A 16,998-nucleotide genomic window follows, 5' to 3' on the forward strand; every position below is an offset into this window, starting at 1 on the left:
CATATGGAAGGAGGAGGAGAAAGAAGAAAGGAATCTGAGATGGCCACTGCTGTGTTCAATTAAGAGTGAGAAAAGCTCAAGAAACTGTGCTATGGGATTCAGAGTTTTCTTCTTTTAAAACACTGTTCACCTTCACTGCACACTGAAGGTGAAACTGTGCAAGCTGCATCATCATCCTTATTCTATCAAAAAAACCAGGAGTTGACAAAAAAGCCCAAAAGAACCGTTTCAGTGTAAATGTAGAAAACCAAAGGCAGTCTTTGACTAAGAGGTGCACAGCTCTTTCTAAAACGTTACAGTTTCTGAATTCTAGATGTACATATAGCTTTACTTAATGCACATTTTATGTTGCAATTTCTAAGGTTAACTGAAGGTTCTTCCAAATGTTTAGCATTACATCCAACATATTAGACTCTTGTTTTGTAGACAATGCTTCTCCAGGAACCACAGATTTCAAGAGCCGAAGAACCCCAAGATGATATCCAAGTTAGAACTTGGCTAAGAAATTAAAGGCCCAGAGGTTAATACTTATTCCATTTTTCTTCTTGTGAAATGCAGGTACAAATGAGATTGGAATTTGCAGCTGTAAAGAAAAATATTGGCTATGATGCTACCTTTTTCCATGAAAAGATGACAGTGCGTTTGTCTGTTGTGTGGTGGAAGTGAAAGGATCCTGTTTCTGCCAGGGAATAGTGCTGATTTTCAATAAGCATTAAAAATCATTTTTATGTGCTGCTTTCCTCAAAAAATTCCCTTTGTGCACTGTTATATTTGGCAGTTTTTTAAGAGAGCATTTTTATCGCCTTAAACAACTATTGGTTTTTTTCCTAACATAGACATTTCCCTCCACTAAGGAAAATGGCTGACAGAGCAGGAGAAATGTCTGACAAATGGACTGGGCATTCTAAATCCTGTCCCGCAATTATTGTCAGAAGATGAGAATGAGGATTACAATAGTTATTTAAAAAGGGCTTATTTCCTGCACCAGGGTTGAGATGAAGTTGGATTGAAAGAGACCTTAAATGGGTCAAGTGTGGCCAATCTATGGCATGTAAGAATATCTTGCTTTTAATTTGCTCTGTTCCATGACATCAAGTTGTTTTTATTACAGCCTTTACAAAGCCTTCTGTATTGTAGCTTGTATTTGTGGAAGCCTTTACAAAATACGGTACCCTGTGCTGCACCCTGAGAAAACTATCATAAACTGAAGCTTATGGGACATCTTTTTTTCCTTCTCAGCAAGTCTTACTTGGTCATTTTCAACCTAAGTAATGACCCTGCTTAGTATAGCTTATAAGATCCTTCTTTCTCAGTGGTTATATGTGAATACATATTATGTATTATTGTGTATTGTATGCATTATCAACAGGAATTGAGTGTGGCAACTTCTCTTTGCATTCCAAAAGTATTTCTCAAAATTTCCACAGTACTCTCAGTTTCACATACTGTGCTAATCATCATGGTCACAGTACTGGTAGGTTAGTGAGTTGTTTCGGAGTGTCACATTAACAATATTGGTATCTGTCAAGCTCTATAAAAGACTACAGCCAAACCATTCTATCACAAGGTTAAAAAGCCTCACGTGAAAGAAGCATCTGGCTGCAATCGTAAATGTACTTATTTGGAAGCAGTTCAAATTTACATCAGGAAAACCTCTGGTTGAATGTGGCAAGCACTGAGCTGTTCTTTTCTATGGCTTCTCTCTCCCTTGTTCAGAGCATGTGCTGAAGATTCCACAAAACACACAGAGTGCTATTCAACTGCAACTTCAGCCCTTCTCAGTCATGTGGATTTTAGTGGGAATGCTTCAACCTTTTCCATTGAAATATGTGAGTACTTTGAAGCACTGAACTTTGCCTGGATTGTACCCTCAAATTATAAGTATAAAAACTTGAGTGGCAGCTTCTGCAGAAGTCAATAAAAGCACATTGTCTGGTTAACTTCAAATGGTTGTAACAGTTACACCTTTTTCAAACTCACTAGATAAATCTCCTTGGTGTTACTTCAAATTGAATCATAGGAAGCAGACAATCCGAAGCCAGACTCAGCAAGTAATCCTGAATGTGAATTCATGCATTAGGGAAGAGCAGCCGGCCCTCACCATCGAGGAATGTATGGAAGAAACTTCAAGGTTAACTGGAATATCTTCCAGGCCCATCTACAGGGCAAAGAAGTGATGGCACACAGCAGGCAGAGTTCTTGGGATGCTAGGCAAGAAACATCTTTGCAAATCCAGGACAAAGGAAAGCAATGTGAAGTGTGACAGCTTTTCTCGCTGCACAATTAGAAGTATTGTCCATAAGTATTCCTTCAGAAACAGGCCACCAACACTGAAGAAAATACTCAGTGATGTCAACTATGTCCCGGATCTGTTGTGTATTTGCCAAACAACACTGTTTTAAAATTCATTGGCTTTGCCTGCAATCAGCGCCTCAAGGATTGCACCGTGACAGACAAGCCTGAAATCACTGCTTGGAGGCACTGATATTTGAGAAAGATTTGCCAGTTGCGTTCAGCAAGGCGTTAAGATATTTTTTTCTGAATGAGACATGGATGAACACACGGATTCACTCAGCAGGGCACACAGTCTCAAAATGTTGGCAAGACAAAACTGTCAAGTCGGCTAAGGATGCATTCCTTCAAGGGTTGTCCACAGGTCTGAAAGAGCCATCAGGCAAGGGGCAGTCACTTGATTTGTGCTCACGGTGAGAGCAAGGAAGAAGTTGCAAAGGATGCATTGCTTCTGTTTCAGTTCAAAACCACAGGTGGTTATCATCAGGAAATGAATGGGGACAACTTCAAAAATTGGTTTGGTAAGTTGCTGATTAAACTGACTCCTGAAAGTCTAATTGTAATGGACAGTGCATCTTACCACTCTGTGAGGTCTGAGAAGATCCAACAACTACAAGCAAAAAGGAAACCATCAGGTCATGGCTAACGGAGAAGGGAATATCTTGGGAGCCTGATCAAGTTAAGCCTGAGCTTCTTGTTTGGTGCAATCGGGAAAGCACAGATTCATTCAGTATCAAACAGACGAGATTGGCTGTTAATGCTGGGCATCAAGTGCTTCACTTCTCTCCGTACCACCCCATTGAGTTGGTGTGCGGTTATATTAAAGGACGTGTGGCACGTAACAACACCATCTTCAAACTGAATGAGGTTAAGAATTTATTCGAGGAAGGAGTGCATGCAGTGACCACAGAGATGTGGAGCAGTTTTGTACAGCATGTGATCGATGAGAAGAAGCAGTTCTGGAATCTTTGTACAAGAAAACCATAAAACTTTCTACAAGAAAACCGTAAAACATCCTCGATAAAGATCCCTTTGCTCTCACATTCTGAGAGCAATTCCTCTGACAGCGAATATGTTTATGAATGAATACTTGTTGTTTGTGTTAAATGAACTGATGTTTTGTTAAAGATATGATTCAGTTGTGAATAGAAACGTGTCATTTTTAACATTCATTCATACACCACCTTCTTCCCAAATGGGGACTCAAAGTGGCTAACATCATTATCCTCTTCTACAGCTTAGCCTTATAACAACCCTGCGAGTTAGGGTGAGAGAGTATAACTGGCCCAAGGTCACCCAGTGAGCTTCAGTGGGACAACTGGGAATTCAAACATAGGTCTCTCACTTTGTAGTCCACTCTATGAAAGATTACAGCAAAGCAGAGGAAAAAAACCTGCACATAGGATGACTAAATGAATGTTGCACAAATTCTGCCACAGATGGATAGCTGCTGCCAGTCTGAGTAGGCGATAATTGATGAATCAATAAACTGATTCACTTTTGGGGGAGATGACGAAGAAACCAATTCACATATGTTCCCCCTATTGTGCACCTCACTGACACTCCTCTTCTTCCTCTCAATTTTTCCCTTAGGAAATCCACACTCTCCCAATAAAGGTTTCTCAACTCTACAGGATCCAGTCTTTAGGGTTTTGTTAATCTGGAGGATTCACACAAGCCTTTCCACATTTAACTGATACTGACTATCCCTCCCTGATTTGCCACGGGCAGCCCCAAACCTTCTTTTTATACATACTCAGCCTTGCACTATAAGCTTCTTGAATATTCCCTATTTCAATTACCTCCCCTCATAGACAGTGGGGTTTGGGGTCCGAATTTACCCCTAACCCCATTATACAGCCATCCTAGTTTAACAGTGAACCGAAAAGAGTGTAATGTCTGTGCAGACCCTTTGTGCTCCTTGCCCTGGTCCTCCAAACAACAGCATATAAGAATCACTGCTGATGGGAAAAAGATTTTTTAATAGGAAAATCAACTGTGCTTTGGGAAGGGGCAGTTTGACAGGATACTTAAGTTCAGCCCGACAGCAGGCTCAATGAAAGCTGCTGGTATTTTCATTTGAAATCCTGCACCACATACCATAATGAATGGCTTCTCCGATATGAACATATCACCCAGCTGCTCCAGTCATCTTTAGAGGGCCTGCAACCTAATGCTGAGAAAGGACTTGGGCAAAACTTTGGAATGCTGTCCTCAGGGAGATTTCTCTGTCTGACTCCCTCTTGTTTTGAAGAAGCTTGTTTTGTTTGGGAGACCCCCAACAATGATTGGCCCACCTCTCTGATTCTGGTATTGTTTGTTTATGTTTGTATTGATTTTTAAAAAACATTTCAAATGCTGTTTTCAATTGCTGAAATGTTTCAGTGTTTTCATGTTTGTCACCTTGTGGACCCTAGCTGGATGGAAAGGTGGCATGAAAGTGTTGTAAATAAATAAAACAATCCATGAACGCCTTGTAGTGGGGAAAACAAGGGGTACCCAAAGAATCCATGTGTTGGCTGTTGGAGTTAGATTAATGGATAGCTGCACCCCAAACTACGGAAGGGTAAAGGTTAAAGTTAATATAACTTATCATTGGGTTTGCAAGTCACAAGCATGCGATTTTCCCAAATGACACTCACTATCACAGGTCATTTGCACTTTCCCAAAGCTATGCCTATTTATCCCAGTGTACGACAGATCACATATCAAAGCAGAAGTTTGCACTTTGATTTCCCTTAAGCACCTGGCACGCTCATGTTATGCAGAAGATGCGATTCCAAGCATCCTCAGGTTGCATCCCAGCTTTCTTTACTGTCCAACTTTCACACCCATACGCAGGAACATCCCAGCTTTCTTTACTGTCCAACTTTCACACCCATACACAGGAACAGGGAATCCTATGGCATGAATTAACTTCATCTTAGTCACTAGCAACACTTCGATACACTTAAGAATCTTTCCTAGCTCCTCCACAGCTGCCCTTCCCAGTCTCAATCTCCTTCTGGTTCCTTGACTGCAGTCTCCCTTCTGGTTGATGAAGGAGCCAAGTAACAAAAAAATCTTGAACAATTTCTTCATTGTCATATTTAAAGTTGTTTAATTCCCTGTAGTCATTACTTTTGACTTCTTGATATTTAGCTATAATCCTGCTTTGTCACTTCCTTCATCAATTATTATTTCAAGCCTTTCTTCATTTAAACCTAGTTTCATTCCACCTTCATTTAAATCTCATCCAGCTTTCCTTATAATGTGTTCTGCATGCAGATTTAACAGAAAGATAAAATAAATGTTTTTCACACCTTTGACAACTGGAAATCATTCTGTTTCTCTGTATTCTGTGCTAATAGTATACTCTTGTGCAGAGTATATGTTGCACATTAAAGCTATCATATTTTGTCGCACACCCATTTCTTTCAAAACCGATCACAGCTTTTCCTGATCTACAAAGTAAAAAACTTTGCTGTAATCTCTGAAACACAACCTGATTTTCTTCTAAAATTATCCTGCATGCTTCAGTAAGCAACATAAATTTGCACTATGATCTCTAGTGCCTCTTTCTATTCAGCTTGAACAACTGGCATTTCTGGTTCCATATATGGTAATATCTTTGTTGTAAGATTTTGAGCATCATTTTACTTTTGTGAGAAATTAATGCAATGGTCTGATATTTGCTGCCATCCTTAATATCTCCTTTTTCAGAATTGGAATGTACATTTCCAGTCGAATGTGGGCCATTGTTTTGTTTTCCATATTCGTTGGTATATTTTTGCTAAGATTTTGATGGACTCCATTTCTGTGTCTTAGAATGGATCTATTGATATCCTATCTATTCCGGGTGATTTGTTTCTCCCAGTTGCTCTTAATACTGCTTTCACTTCACTTTCTAAAACTGTAGATTTTTTTCAAAAGATACGCAATATATTTTATCAACTCAGAACATTTTATTGCTTTAACATAATGATTCATTTTACAACTCAGGATAGAAAACTCTACTGTTTTGACTTAAGCTGGCAATTGACAAGTTTCACTAGTAATTTTGGAATGCAATTATATTCTGTAAGGGGAAACGGGATGTAAGTGATACTGAAGCCAAGCAGATAGACCCAGGGCCAGTGAAGAAGATAAACAAGATTTAGGGAGGTATAAACTTTTTTGAGAGTTAGAGCTTCCTTCCAGATAATGGAATTGAAATGCTGATCTCTGGGAGAAAGCCGTTTCCGCACGGGCATTTAATGGCAGCCTGGAGGCAGCCAAAAACAGCATCTCCAGGCTGCCATTTGCACAGAAGGCGCCGCAGCTGCATGGCCAGCAGCGCAGCCCTCACGCTCGCCCGACGCCCTACATGAAGCCGGCGTTTTAAGCTTCGGGCGCTCTTGTTGAGAAAAGCAGCCGCCTCGAAGCCGCTGCCGAGCGAAGGCGGGGCGACTTCGAGATGCCTCCCCTCCTCACTCCCGGCACTTACGCTTGTCCCGGGCACTCCGGTCGCGTCGCCCGAAGGCCTGGGGATATGCCACCCTACCTTGCGCCCGCTGGAGCAGGTGCACAGGGCCGAGGCGTGTAGGCCTTGGCGGCGTAAGCGGCCCGAGCGACTATTCGAATCGGCGAGGCGGCTCTCAGCGGCGCCCGGCTGCCCGGCTCTTTCTAGGACGAATCGTCCGATCGCGGGCCGGTCCACAACTATCGGCTCGAGTTCGGCGTCAAAGAACCTTACCCGACCCGGCCCGTTTCCGCGATGTCGTCTGCGGAAGCGGCCTGGAAATCTCGATCCTATCCCAGCCAGAAAGTGGGAAGTGTGTTACAAAGGAGGAACTCAGGATACAGAGGTGAAATATACAGAGTAATTAGCTTTATTAGAACAAAGGTGAAATACCTGGGGGCAGAAAATCAGCATAAGTAGAGAGATAAGAATCCCATGTCATACATGGGTGGGGTAGGGTGGGGTGGTAGTTTGTTTTGGATTTGTGAATTGTAATCTCTCCACAAAGCTTCTGTTTGGTTTGGAATGACCTGGAAGATTAAAAGTTTCTCATGCTGCTTTTTGAGTGTTATAGTTTTTAATGTTGGATTCATGTCCATTTATTCTTTTGCATAGGGAGTGGACCTGACTTATTTGTCCAATACGCAGAATGGAAGCACACTGCTGACATTTGATTGCATATATAACACTGGAAGATGATCAAGTGACTCAGCCTGAGATGGTTTAGCTGGTATTGTTAGGTCTGGAGATAACACTACAATGGAAAATGTGTCACATCCAGCCGATCTGTATTTGATACCAGTGCAGACTATATAATTGGGTACAATCACATATGATGCATCATATGTGTAATATACATGTATCACATTCCTATACACATACTAACTCATGAATCATCATACAAATAATTTCCAATACAGTGATTTTCCTCAGTGTATAAATCCTTGTGGACCCTAAGTGTAATATTTATGGAAACCATCTAATAATCGTCCATAAATGTAATCATGTAATATGTCACCTATGGACGTGGCTACTGTATATCAGCTCACCATCCATTGACAGGTGGTCCAATCCTGTAGACAATGGATCGTTTGGTGTGTTTAGGATGGTGACAGGAGGCGTGTAGAGATGTTTCATGATTTTAGTAGGTTTCTGGTATAAGATGGTTTTTACACTTCCATTATACATCTGTACAGTGGTGTCTAGAAAATGTATTTCTTGTGCAGACTGGTTTATGATCAGGTTGATAGTGGGGTGGAAATTGTTAAAGGCCTGATGGAATTTCTCCCATGTTTCTTCCCCACGTGTCCAAATGATGAAAATGTCACCAATAAATCTCAGGTACAAGAGGACTGTTAATGGATGCGAGCTGAGGAAGCACTGCTCCAGGTCAGCCATCAAAATGTTGGCAAACTCTGATGCCTGAAGCAAAGCAGGCATCTTCAGTAGAAGGAGCAGAGAAAGCCCAATTAGGCCCACGAAATGTGAATGCAGGTTTAGGGCAACTCTGAACAATGAAGCACCCCCAAAAGGGGAGGGGGCGGATGGACAAGTGACAAATTAATCCACTTTCCACAGGAGAGGAGAAGCAATCTGCCAAATGTTGACATTCTCCCAAAGTCTGGAAACAGAAAATCACCTTGCTTCTTTTCTCAGCACTTCTGTTCATTTCTCCAAAGATCCTAAATTCCCTTTTCAAGAAGGCATGACTGGAAGTGCCTACACAAGCCACATTACACAAAAATGATACTAACACAGAAATTAAGGAAGCTAGGGAAGGAAGTTAAAGTTATTATCTCAGTGGTCTTTTTCACATTTCTTCTCGCAGACAGGGCCATTAGAAACAGTTTTTGCATTTTCCAGTCTTTTTGCTCTGAATGTGCTAAAAGGACAGGCTTCATAACTATATAAACATACATTCACACAATGTTCATGTTCATTTACTTATTAAAAAAGTAATGCAACTTTTTTTGCATTCCTTCCTTGCTTAGCCTTTTCAAAATTCAAATGTCTGCAAAGTTGGTCAGAGTTCTTTGATCTATTGGTGTTTTTTCCTTCTTTCAGGACTGTATCCACTATATTACTTACACCTGCTGAATTTGTAGAAAAGTACTGTGTACCAATACAATCCAAACTGCATTCCTCCCAATTAAAAATACACTGGCGGAATCAATCACACATCTCCCACGTGCGATCGCACATCTAACATGTTGCTGAACCACACAGTAGTGTTCTTTACCTCTTTTAGATGCAGAGTGGCTTGATACAGTCTGTAAGCAGGTCACTGGAAAGGTGGCCTGTAAGTTTTCTAAGCATTCTAAATAAAATTGCTTTTATAGCTGCAGAAAGACATTATTCTAATTGGAAACTATCATTATACCACACATTTACAGACACTGCGGTTCTGATATTAAACTTTCTTTTTTGGGGTGGGGGGAACATCTGCAGAAATCCTTTGTGAAATCCACAGAGGCATAGCTATAACGAAGCGGGGGGTGCGCTGTGCACCCCGCCTGCTTCTTCCCTCGCCTCGCCTCGCCTCGCCTCGCCTCGCCTTGTCAGGCCTGCCCCTGCCCCACTAGCCTGGCAGCCAGCAGAAAAAAGGAAGTGGGGGCCAGAAGGAAAGTGTACAGCTCCCATTTAATTTCACAAAAATTGTTCCTAATCGAATTCCATAGCCTTGTTGACACACTGACATGATAGTAATGTAATAACTAATTAGTCCGTGTGCTCTCTGCCAGCATGAAGTCTTAGAATATCACTCATAACTTTACTAATGAATGTACAATTATGACATATGACTCTAAAATATAACCTGTACTCTCCTCTTAACTGATTAAAATTAGTGATATTGGTAATCTATGAAAACAACTGATATCTTTTGAAAATAATTTTAATCGCACTTTCTGAGTTGAGACATTTCTGCTGATTGCTTAGAACATACTTTTCATGGGAAATGGGCTCATTCACTGGCCAGTTTAATATTATCTACAATGCGGCACAAAAAGAAGAACTTGCCTACAACCAACATAGAACACAAAACAAGCAACAAATCAGGAAGTGTACTTTGGAAAAAAAATCTGGAAGTACTACAAATCATTATCACATGGCTACAACAAAAGAATATGATTTCTAAAAAATAGCTCCTGCTGCAAGGACAATGAATTTTGCACTAGATGAGCAATGCCATTTGATGCACTACCAGGATTTCACCAAGAATCATATCACAGCATATGTCCTTGATGGACTATGCCAAAAGGCAACCCAGAAGGAAAATGTTAAGGAAGTGTGATGCTGAAAGGTATGTACAATAAAGCAAAGAAAACAAATATCAAGGGATGATAGTTGTGAAACAGGTACAAAAGAACTGGATTGCTTTTAGAATATTAATCAAGTCAAGTTTTGAAAGCGGAATCTTAAAGACAGTCATTATTTAAGTGTTTTTCTTAAGCTTTTTTTTATAAGGATAGTAAATTGAACATTTTGTAGCTTACCATTCAACTTTACAGGGTTCCAAGATAGGGTATTTAGAGAACTGTGAACAAGCATTCCTTTTATTAACATGGGTCCCAGATGGAGCTCTGTCAATTGACATTTTATTTTTCACCTGCAGATCCAGTTGTTATTCAGGTTTTTATTTGACAGTAACATTTTAACACCACAGCCCACAGGCAGATTTGCAAATGATGGCACCTCTGTTAGTACCAAGCGTTCTAAACAGGAATTGCTTACATATATATATTCTAAAAATCAGTCAGGCTAATCCTGATGTGAATGATGTTTGATTTAGTCTATGACTGCATTGATCTCAGAAAATGAGATACGAAACAGGCTCCTTCTTAATGGATGGATTACATTATTTGTCCTCAGTATCCTGGAAAGGATCCATTTTTTAGATAATCATGCCTTGAATTTTAAAGATTATACGTGAGAGATCTATGTGAGAGATCTATGTTAGCAAAAATATAACCAAGGTCATGCTTATGCTACCCTAACATGAACAGCCCAGGCTAGAAGGATCTAATCAGAACTCAGAGGCTAAGCAGGGTCGACCCTGGCAAATATTTGGGTGACAGATCTCCAAGGAATATCAGCGTCGTGACATGGAGGCAGGCAATGGCCTCTGAATATCTCTTGCCTGGAAAACACCACCCTAAGTCAAATACAATTTGACGGGCAAATGCTTATTCTGTCACTCTACAGGATAATGTAGAATGACAGCATAAGCACAGAAGCACAGAATTCAACTTTGTCTCAGCTTTTTTTAAAAAAGAGCAAGTGCCTACTCCATATTGTTGTAACTGTATTAGCTTGAAATACTGTACGCAATGCTGCATAAAATATCAGAAGTTGGAGGAGTGGCCGGACAAAGTTTCCAGTCATTAGGCGATGTTCTCAGAATCCTGTGTAGCCTCTAGCACAGTGGTTCTCAACCTGTGGGTTGGGATCCCTCTGGGGGTTACCTAAGACTTTCTGCATCAGTGTTCTCCATCTGTAAAATCGATAAATGTTAGGGTTGGGGGTCACCACAACATGAGGAACTGTATTAAAGGGTTGCGGCATTAGGAAGGTTGAGAACCACTGTCTAGCAAACCAGAATAAATTCTGTCACGTAACATGCAGATTGATTAAGCAGGTCACAGAACTGAGTTTCTCTTGGCAAAGAACTTCAGTTCTCTCTGAAGAATGGATTAGAAATGTTTGAGGCTTTTCAGTGAAAAGTACACAGTTCTGCACGTAGCAGAATCCTGAGTTTACTTTAGTTATATATGAAATAAGAGTTTTCATATATTATACTTAAGTATGCTAAATGACCAGTTTCGTCCATTTCTAAAGTGCTGCACTGGATAGAAATGTACAGATTTATAAGGACATAAGAATCTACCATTATGAGTTAAAGAATTGGCTCAGTCTACTCTTATTAACAGTAGGTCTCAGGGACAAAAAGGTTTTTCTAAGTCTTTATTCTTGAAGTCTAACTGGAGATGGTGTGTAGTTGATGAAACCTGCAGCGTCCACATTGTGTGCTCTAACAAAGTTGGCTGCATCTTCACTGGAAAATCTTAATCCTTCAATTTTGGGGAGCAGAATATGTTTTATTCATAATTTATTCTGCTTGCACTATTTGGGTTTCACTGTTTTGTTTTGTTTTAAAAAACCTTGATTCCTCTCTCCATAGTATATATGCTATCCTCATTAGGTTGCATCAATAATTTGTTTTATTGCTTGACATTAGAGAGGCCAGAAGCTGCTATGATCTATAACAGGGGTAGGGAACCTGCGGCTCTCCAGATGTTCAGGAACTACAATTATCCCCGTAGCCTACAGCATGGCACTAGTGTAATGCTGACAAAGCTGATAGAATTATGGATCCCTATTTATCGGAAAACCACAGGATCTGATCTCTTTAATTGGCACATACCTTCAGCGACAGTAGCCATGCTGACAAAAACTTCTTCTGTAGCTGAGCCTCTGGCTAGCTGCAGCGACACTGGGAGGAAATGGAGGCCGTGATGGGAAATAGGCTAGTGCTGCAGAAAATATCAAAGCCACAATGCCAAATTCTAAAGGGAAACAATTAAGAAAGAGCCAAGTAAGAAATGGATAATTGCAGAATGCATTATTCATAAAACATACTATTTGATCCATGGGAAAACGGCACTCACATTTCTGTAAAAGTGAAATCACATCCCGCATGAATAGGGGAGAATGAGATCTCAAAATATCTAATAGCTAACGTCTGGAAATAAAAAGAGCCTACAACACTGCTAGCTCACAAAACCCCCTCTCACTCCTACCCTGACAGCAAATTTTAAAACCAAGCAGCTGGGACAGGCACCGCTATGGCATGTATGTGCTTCTGCTTCTAAAGGACAAATACCACAGCAAGATTCAGTTCTTTCTCCAAGCCCCGGCTAACAACATGACCCAGCTTAAAAACAAAGAAGGATCTGAACAGTTCAATGATATTCCTTCATTTAAGCAACTGGCCTTGGGGCAGCTGGGCCAGGAAGATGTAACTAGCTAAATCTCTGACTTAAATCTATGATTTTGACTAAATTAATATGCGTGAATAGGGCTGAACAATGTAATAAAAACTGGATTTTTAAAAAATCATTGATTTTTATCCCCTTTGTTAACCCATCACTCTTTCTTTCTGACTGCCCCACCCAATCTCTCTCTCTCTCTCTCTGCCTCCCCCTGTTCACTGTTTTTCTGCCCATCATTTCCCCTTTCTGCTCCTCTCTGTTTCTACCCCTACCTCATCACTTTCTTTCTTTTAATTTCACCCTTCTTTTCTCCTCTTTGCTTCCTTCTCTTACCCCCTCATCACTGAGAGGCCAGAAGCTGAAGTTTCTCTCTTCCTAATCACTGCTGTCATCACTGGAGCAGCACAAATTCCTAGCTGCCTCTCCTGCTATAGCAGCGTCAGGTCTGGTAGGGCTACCAACCTCAATCCCCAAGGCTGTTGCGGCTTCTACCTCCCTACTTGCTGCTGCCATTGCCAAGGTCAACACAGCTCCCAGCCCCCCCCCCCCCACACACACACATTGGTGTCAGGCCTGGTTTCTCCCTCCCAATCAATGCTGCTCCTGGCCACCCCCTTCCTCCATCCGTGCTGGTGCTACCTGGATAAGTAGGTGCATTGTATTGTCAAAGGTGTTCACAGCCAGAATCAACTGGGCTGTGTGGCCATGATCTGGCAGTTTTTGCTCCTAATGCTTTACCTGCATCCATGGCTGGCATCTTTAGAGGCATGTCACATGCGTTTGAAGATAACAGCCATAGATGAAGGCAAAATGCAGGTTAGGAACAATGCAGGTTAGGAACAAAAACCACCAGACCATGGCCACACAACCTGGAAAACCCACAACAGATAGTAGGTGCACTGTCTATACATGTGCAGGAACTTCAATGAATAGCCAATCATTTGGAGGGAAACAGATCTGAACAAGAAGCTTAGGGAGGGACGAGCAGTAAAAATAAAAGTGAAATCTTTTGAGCACAACACTCCACAAGTCTTGGGATTCTTGTTGTATAGTCTGAGATTCATCATATAATTCCCGCCCTGGAGGAGAAAATCTATAATGGCAGCATGCCATAAAAGAGACCCAGTTTGGGAATATCTTCCCACTTCCACTGTGATTGAACACAGCTCATGAGCAGAGTATTTGACTGCAATATTGCAGCTTACCACTCTGTGTAACACACACAAAAATTAATGGGATAGACCCGTGGTGGCGAAGCTTTGGCACTCCAGATGTTATGGACTACAATTCCCATCAGCCATGGCCATGCTGGCAGGGGCTGGTGGGAATTGTAGTCCATAACATCTGGAGTGCCAAAGCTTCGCCACCACTGGGATAGACTGTGGGTCAGGGATAAAGCATAAGGTTTGCATGGAGGATGTTTCAGGTTTATTCCGTGACTTCTCAAGTTGCAAGTGGCTACCAGTCTTGATCCTCCTTGATCTGAGATTGCAAATGCCTTAGCAGACCAGGTGCTCAGGAGCAGCAGAAGAAGGCCATTGCTTTCAAATCCTGCATGTGAGCTCCAAATGGCCACTGCATGTGCCACTGCAAGTAGCAAAGTGCTGGACTAGATGGGACTCTGGTCTGTTCCAGGAGGCTCGTTCTTATGTTCTTATGAGATACCTTTCCCTGCCTCAGATCCTACAGAGCTACTGCCAGTCAAAGTAGTCAATACTGAGCGAAACTGAATAATGAGCTGAGTCAATGTAACACAACTTGAAATGTTCTAGCTCAGGGGTCTGCAACCTGCGGCTCTCCAGATGTTCATGGACTACAATCCCCATCAGCCCCTGCCAATTCCCATCAGCCCTTGCCAAATAGCATGCTGGCAGGGGCTGATGGGAGTTGTAGTCCACAAACATCTGGAGAGCCGCAGGTTGCAGACCCCTGTTCTAGCTTAACCAATTCTTACTTTCCACATAACAACAGCAGCACAAATGCACGAGCAACTGTACATAGATGTATTTTAGTGGCTCCACATTCCAGAATGTCTTTCCCACAGTGGTGGAAAGTAACTCTTTCATGCTTATATATTGGTTACCAGAAGGCATGTTTAAGCATGAATGCACACATAAAAGCTATGCTGGGACTGGCATCCACATTTTTATTAAAATTTATCTCCCAGCTTGCTTCTTAAATATGAAACAAAAAAATTAAAGCAGAAATCAAATCAAAGCAGTTCTTATTTTCCAGAAATGATCTTGTTAGTGTCCTTGTGATATCACTCCTGAAAAAATGGTAACACTAATCTATTCCGAGGCCATGATCACCTTAAAATCAAAAAATATGTTGCCAAAATCAGCATAAGGTTTCCTTGGTTAGGATGGTGAAAGTGACTGGGGCTGAAGTGGCACACAATACCTACAAAGACACAGAAATCTAAAAAAGTTATTACTTGTGGAAAGACTTCTAAAGGTGTTCAAAGAGCAAAATCAACAGCCATACAGCATACACATGGTATCTAGCACTTCAAGAGAAAGGGCAAATAATTCTGAAGCTCATTGTGATTAAGATTTATTTCTATACAAGTCACTAGAGGGCAGCAACTAACTCATAATAGACGTACGTTCCATACTTGACAGAAATTAAATGACTTCTTTAATACCTGCATATAGCACAGCCTCAATGCGGTCCTTGATATACTCAGGGCTGCTCCCAGAAGAAAGTGGAAGTGTTGATGACCCATTTGGCCCTGGAACCACCAGAGGTCCTACTAAAAATGCGCAGGCTCCACCAAGGTAACTAATCAATGACGCAATAGCTGTAGCAGTGGCACGCTCATCAGGTGAGAACCATGTGGTGGAGAGGAATGGAGCAGCACTTGTTACAGTTGGGCCTGCCAGTCCATTCAGCAGTTGCCCTCCATGAATCAGCCTGAAAAGAAAAAAACATAAGAGAGACGCTTACACACCACTTCCTGGATACACCAGATCCAAAGTTTCAAATTGCATATTAAAAATGGAGGATTTTTTTCTTAGCTCCTATAAAGAAAATATGCATCACTCTTCTTACTCCAATCATTCATTCAGCTCTAACTACCATTTCTACCATAGTAATTGTCAACCATCCCTCTTGTCTTCTGTTCCTCTCTTACTTTTGTTTCTGCGATTCCTGTTCAATGTCGTCCCATTTCCTTAAATGTTACCACATCAAAAATGAGTATACAGACTCACCCTTAACTATTCCTCATTCTTCCTTTATAATATTATTTACCTTTTACTTGGACTTAACATTTTAGGTGTTATTTTAATGGCACTTTTTATCTGCAGCAGCCACTTGACCTTATTTTTCTTCCCTCCACTGCCCAACTGTGCTGTCCATCTTATTATTTTTTATGCTGCTTACTCATCTTACTCTTCTATTCCACGCCCCGCATAGGCTTATTCCACTGTACTGTCAAATTTCCCTCTAGTGAAATCAGAGTCCTTACTTGGAGAAGGAAAGTAAACCTTATCAAAAGTTCTATAATGCCACCCAAAATACTGAAAATAGTACTTTCAGTATGCTTCATCACGCAAATGGTCACTCTAAACAAAAAACAACCCCCCAAAAAAGCATGGGAATGGAGAGATCCCAAGGTCATGGTGGATATGTCTATAGCCTGAAGTTATATTGGAGCTTTTATAGAGTGGCTGAATATTTATAATTGCTATTTATTTCTGAAAATACTAAGTTTCGTAGTTGGAGATTATTCAACTGGAGGAAGATCAACTGGGACGGAGCTTTGCTTATGGTGCACTGTTTCCCTACAACCAGTGGAAAGTAGTACTTTATGGCTTTCATTGCCTCTAGTGCCTCATAGAATAAAGTGGAGATCAATTTAGATAACTACCATTTTCTCCTGTACTCTCAACTTTTAGGAGATCTGTGTATTCAGTTTGGCGCTAGAGAGACAGTTGATGCCAGTTGGCATTTATAAATCAAAACTTCCATTTCCCCCATTCTTTATTCTAGAATACTTTCAGCCCCATTCAAATGGGGGAAGGGGGTGAATCAACCGCTGGGAGCGATGTGGGGCTGCATTGGTAGATTTGACCTCCTCAGGACCCTTGCCCCAGTGGATGGTCCTCCACAGTGGTGCAACACAATGCTGGACGCTGTGCCTGCATCTTTGTGTTCCTGGCAGCGTAGCGGGGGCATGGCCGGGGTTGAAGCCAATGCTAGTTGGCTTCTACCCAGACATTACCCCGGTTG

The 16,998-nt window shown here is 41.4% G+C and overlaps 1 protein-coding gene across 1 annotated transcript in view; it reads right to left on the reverse strand.

Moving 5' to 3' along the window:
- Positions 1-16,998, reverse strand: part of SLC49A4 (solute carrier family 49 member 4) — a 107,928-nt gene that overhangs the window by 34,380 nt on the left and 56,550 nt on the right. The window contains exons 3-4 of the mRNA XM_048485712.1: positions 15,410-15,678; positions 12,214-12,336 (exon numbers count right to left, since the gene is read on the reverse strand). Coding sequence (XP_048341669.1) covers positions 12,214-12,336; positions 15,410-15,678 — 392 coding nt within the window. The remainder of the gene's footprint in view (positions 1-12,213; positions 12,337-15,409; positions 15,679-16,998) is intronic.

Source organism: Sphaerodactylus townsendi, linkage group LG02, assembly GCF_021028975.2.
Source record: "Sphaerodactylus townsendi isolate TG3544 linkage group LG02, MPM_Stown_v2.3, whole genome shotgun sequence".
Lineage (NCBI taxonomy): Eukaryota > Metazoa > Chordata > Lepidosauria > Squamata > Sphaerodactylidae > Sphaerodactylus > Sphaerodactylus townsendi.